General features: G+C 46.0%; 1 protein-coding gene across 1 annotated transcript; it reads left to right on the top strand.

The window, feature by feature from the left end:
• Nucleotides 1-961: 961 nt before the first annotated feature.
• On the top strand, nucleotides 962-5,322 carry LOC135166075 (uncharacterized). The gene is made up of 2 exons (XM_064128035.1): nucleotides 962-1,058; nucleotides 1,136-5,322. The coding sequence occupies exons 1-2, from the start codon at nucleotides 962-964 to the stop codon at nucleotides 5,320-5,322; spliced, it is 4,284 nt and encodes a 1,427-aa protein (XP_063984105.1).
• The last annotated feature ends 449 nt before the right edge of the window (nucleotides 5,323-5,771 follow it).

Raw genomic sequence — 5,771 nt, 5'->3', positions numbered from 1 at the left:
TACACGGTAGATATGGTCATACCGGAACGGCTGAAGGGGAGGGAGAGAATCATCGAGACCCACTATGGGGAGTTCCGATCCAACCATGTGAACATCAAGGCATACCCATCAGACATCGCTAAATCGGACTACATCACGCTCGACACCTACGGAGAAGTCATGGAGATTTAGGAAATAGCGATAGGGGCAATCGCATCGTTACAAGCTCAGATCAGGAAGATCAAGGTCGAGTAAGAGGACAGCGACAAGGACTATCTATCTAAGCTGGATATCAAGGTCTTCGATGGGAAATTTGAGGAGTGGAAGACGTTTGAAGATGTCTTCACCTCAATCGTCAAATCCAGACCAGAGGTGGGAGCTGTTCAGAAGATGATCAGACTCCAGAACGCACTCAAAGGGGAAACATACAATATGGTCTCGAATCTACAGGTCTCAGCGGAGAATTTCGAGATCGCCTGGAAAAAGCTCAAGAGTCATTACGACAATCCTAGGCTAATCATCTCGGCTCATATCGATCACATCTTGGATCTCAAGCCAATCAATGAGAAATCAGCGAAAGGCTTATCAAACTTGGTTCGTCAGGTCAATCAAGCTTTGGATGCATTGCAAACTCTTGGTGCTCCGGTGGAACATTGGGATATGATTGTATCAAGAGTAATCAGAAGCTTCGGAGTAATCAGAGTAATCAGAGGCTTGGGAAGTACATCTGGGATCGGAAAGGAATCGCCGTCCTCTCAAGGACTTCCTCGAGCTTCTGGAGGCCAGAGCTCGAGCCTTGGAGAACGTAGAGAGGGAAGATCCGGTGAAGACATCCAAGGTCAACACCTCGGCTAAGAACACTATCTCGCTGAAGGCCAAGGGGAAATCATCAATCTACACCTATCAGGCATCAGGGAACTCATCAACCACCAACAAGTCATCAGGGCAATCATCATTAGCCCACATCACACCTTGATCCATGATGGGTCCATCGAACATCGCCAGGAACTGGAAAGACACCCGAGTCGACCATCAGTTCCAGCAATCGAGGAAAACCAGGGAGATCACGGAGCATCCGGGTCGAGAGGTTAAGTATCATTTTTCTTACTTATTTTGGCAAATGATACGCCCCTCATCTGGTTGTCTCCATCCCTAGGTTCATCATCAACATCATCATCACCGAGGTCAACGGAGACAGAGAGAACTAACGACTCTCTCAACTCTTCAGAGATCTCACAGGGGAGTGAATCAACATCAAAGGCATCGGGATCAATTGAGAGTTCAATTAGTCATCTTCAAGTACCAGCATCATCATCAGCGAAATCAGAGACAACGGGGTTGTCCTCTGACATCAAGATCACACATCAATCATCATCAAATTCAGCGAGTCAACGGGTTGTGCTGTTGGCAACAGCCAAAGTACTTGCATCAACATCATCAGGTTCTCATCATACGATTAGGCTTCTGATTGATCAAGGATCAGAGGTCACATTCATCACTGATCAAATGGTTCAACTTCTTCGTCTTCGTCGATCATCATCACATCTCAGAGTCTTTGGAATAGGAGGCCTGGAGTTAGGGTTGACTCGTGGAGCAGTAAAGGTCAAACTTAAATCTCGGTTCAACGATCAACATCAGATCGAAATCACTGCTCACATCCTGGCCAAGCCCACACCAACATTACCATCAATTCACTGCGCTAAGGAAGAGGCAAATCATCTTCAACATCTTCAATTGGCGAATAACAACTATCTCAAACCTGGTCCTATCGACATCATCATCGGAGCTGATCATTATGGTCAAATCATTGGACATGAGGTTATTAAATCTCCGGATGATCAACTTGTTGCACAACAAACCATCTTTGGCTGGATAGTTTCTGTGACGGTCTGCTGTACAGATTGCAAGCCGAAGTCTTCTCTAACTGTAGTACGAGAGTCTCCGACTGAGCAGCTGTTGGATCTTCTTAAGAAATTCTGGGTCCAGGAGGAACTTTCATCATCTAAGGAAATACATCTCAATCAAGACGATCAGGAGTGTGAATTACACTTCAGGAACACACATTCAAGAGACAGTGAGGGACGGTACGCAATACGCCTCCCACTCAAAACATCAGTATCAGCATTGGGAGAATCTAGGAGACATGCTCTCCAATTGTTAAATCGAACGGCGAAGAAACTGGAATCAAATCAAGAGTATGGGAAACTCTACAAGGACTTCATCAGGGAATATGAGGATCTGGGACACATGAGACGTGTCTCAGAGGAATCAGAACCATCAGTGAGCTACTATCTGCCTCATCACGGTGTCTTAAGGGAAGACAGCATCACCACAAAACTCAGGGTGGTCTTCAACGGTTCCAGCAAGACAACATCAGGAGTGTCACTCAATGACATACTTCATGCAGGAGGAAAACTGCAAACGGAAGGCTCAGACGTTCTCATCTGGTTGAGAACTTTTCGGTTAATCGTCGGAACGGACATTGTGAAGATGTTCCGTCAAATCAAGGTTCATCAAGAAGACTGGGATCTTCAACGAATCCTATGGAAGGATGAGGAGGGGAAAATCATCACATACCAATTGACAACGGTGACGTATGGGCAAACGTGTGCACCATGGTTGGCTCTACGAGTTCTTCAACAACTCGTGGAGGACGAGGGACATCAATATCCACTGGCGGCTGTCTCTCTATCCAAAGGGAGATATGTCGATGATATCTATGGGGGAGCTGATTCTGAGGAACAGCTCAAGGAACTCATCAATCAGCTCATCAATCTTTGCATGGCGGGCGGCATGCCACTGCAAAAATGGATCTCGAATCAACAAGGAATCCTACAGGATCTTCAATTATCAACAAAATCAACATCGGCGGTAGAATTCGAGGACAAGACGGTCAAAGTATTGGGACTGTGCTGGAACCCTCATTCAGACAGCTTCATCTATAAATCAAGGAAGCCATCAACGGAACAAATCAACAAAAGGACAATCCTCTCAGAGATCGCCCAGATTTACGATCCTCTGGGACTCATCGGACCGGTCATCATCAGGGCTAAAATCTTCATCCAAGAGCTGGGGCTTCTCAAAATTGGTTGGGATGATCCACTGCCCTTGAGTCACATCAAACGTTGGAAAGAATTCAGGGAGGAATTCTCAAATCTGGATCAAATATCAATCCCACGGTGGCTTCAAACATCATCGACTTCAAGCAACATCCAACTTCATGGGTTTGCTGACGCTTCGAATCAGGCAATGGGTGCCGCAGTATACATCAGAGTGGACAATCATCAATCTGAGCCATCAATCATCTTGGTGAGTGCAAAAACCAAGGTCGCACCACTTAAGAAAATGACAATTCCTCGCTTGGAATTGACAGCTGCTGTCATCTTAACCAATCTGGTAATCTACATCAGGAAGATGCTGGAGAAAGAGAATCTACAACTCTTTCTTTGGTCTGACTCCACGGTGGCGCTCACATGGATCAATGGACACCCATCAAGGTGGAAGGATTTTGTTCAGAATCGAGTGATCAAAATCCAGAACTCATTACCAGCAGCTGAATGGAAACATATCAGGGGAGTCGAGAACCCAGCAGACTGTGCATCACGGGGATTATCACCAGATCAACTTGTAAATCATCAGCTGTGGTGGAATGGTCCATCATGGCTGAAATCATCAATGGAAAACTGGCCATCATCATCATCATCAACATCAATCGAATCTACGGCAGAAGCAGCACTGGAGGAAAGGCCAGTGTCTGCACATCCGGTGGCACTGAATCTGGAGAGACCTCAAGATTTCTTGGAGAGGTACTCTACACTCGACAGGTTGATCAGGATCTCGGCGAGAGTCCTGAGAGTCATCAACAACATGAGAGGGGAGCCAGTCCCAAGAGAATTAGATCTCTTGCCAGAAGAACTGGAAGAGACCAGAATCTTTTGGATCAACTATACACAACAGGAGAGTTTTGGACAAGTCATCAATCGCCTCATCAATGGACAAGACATCGCAAATAATCATCCAATGGCACGGTTGATTCCTTATCTGGATGAGAATCAGACCATTCGCCTAGGCGGGCGGCTGAAACGATCAAATCTTCAGCCAGAAGCCAGGAACCCATCAATTCTACCAAGACAATCAAGGCTTACATCACTGGTCATCGAGGAGGCTCATCGGAAAACTCTTCATGGAGGAGTACAGGCGACGTTGGCACACATCAGACACAAATATTGGATCATCGGGGGTCGTCATCCTGTAAAATCGCATATTCGCAAGTGCGTCATCTGCGCACGACATCGAGCCATCAGGGGACAGCAGCTTATGGGACAGCTGCCTCCAAGAAGAATCACATCAGCACGGCCATTCAATCACGCAGGGGTGGACTACGCAGGTCCTATCAAAATCAGCAGATGGAGAGGATCAGGACCTCGACAATATCATGGGTACATTGCAGTTTTTGTGTGTCTTGCCACATCAGCAATTCACCTTGAACTACTCACAGATTTAACATCACAGGCATTCATCGAGACCTACAAACGATTTACTGGAAGGAGAGGTATCTGTGCTACACTTAGCAGTGATAATGCTAAGACCTTCATGGGAGCAAACAATGAGCTGGGCAAGCTTTTAGACAAATCAAGGAAGGAAATTCATCACATCATCAACGAACTGGCATCAAACGGCACAAAATGGATCTTCATCCCACCGCAATCACCCCACATGGGTGGGAAATGGGAAGCTGCGGTGAAATCTGTGAAATTTCATCTAAAACGGCTCACAGGGAATTTGGTACTCACGTACGAGGAACTCAATACACTCATCATCCAAATCGAGGCGCAACTTAACTCGAGGCCTCTCTGCGCTCTATCAGACGATCCTGATGACTGCAGAGCCCTCACACCTGGACACTTCATCATTGGGGAACCCATCAACGCAGTTCCAGAGCCATCACTCATCAATCACAAAATGGAAGGTCTCACAAGGTGGAAAATGATCGCAAGGATCGCTCAGCAATTCTGGGACAGGTGGTCAAGGGAGTGTATGCATCATTATCAAACTATCTACAAATGGAAAAGATCAACGGATGATATCAAGGTCGGAACACTAGTCCTCATCATTGACGAGAGGTATCCACCAACAAAGTGGCCTCTAGGACGAGTATCAAGGGTTCATCCAAGTGATGACAATCTCACAAGGGTGGTAGATATCACCACTGGGGCAGGAGGTGCAAATACCTACACCAGACACATCAACAAGGTGGTTCCGCTACCAATCAGCACCGAGGAGGAAGACCAACAAGAGGATCATTCATCATCATCCGACGATGAAGGCGGGCGGAATGTATAAAATTAAGGCTGATCCAGGGCACTGGGTCGATCGGACACCATCGGAATAATTCGGGAGTGGGCAGAGTAACCCCTCGGGTGCCATGAGGGGTTACTCTGACCACATACCTCACTTCGTGTTCATCCATCAACTAAATCGCATCAAATATCGTGATCTCATCAGGTTTTTCTATCGTGGCTTTTATCGGATTGATTCATCTTTTCTTATATCAATTTTGGTTCATTATCATCGAATATTGTATAATTATCATCATCATCATTATTGGAAAGTTATCACGTGTAAATAGTGTACATTTGGGTTAAATTATATTGGATCGCCTTACGGCATAATCAACGTGTTTTTTGTCACCATCCCGAGTTGGAAAATCATCTCTCCACTTCCGCTTCCAATCCACCCTACCCGGTTACAAACATCAAATCTCTAACAAAGGTTATGTTGCCTCGTCACAG

Source organism: Diachasmimorpha longicaudata, chromosome 9 (assembly GCF_034640455.1).
Source record: "Diachasmimorpha longicaudata isolate KC_UGA_2023 chromosome 9, iyDiaLong2, whole genome shotgun sequence".
Classification (NCBI taxonomy): Eukaryota; Metazoa; Arthropoda; class Insecta; order Hymenoptera; family Braconidae; genus Diachasmimorpha; species Diachasmimorpha longicaudata.
Note: the sequence above shows the minus strand (reverse complement) of the source record. Positions and strands in the feature narration are given on the sequence as shown.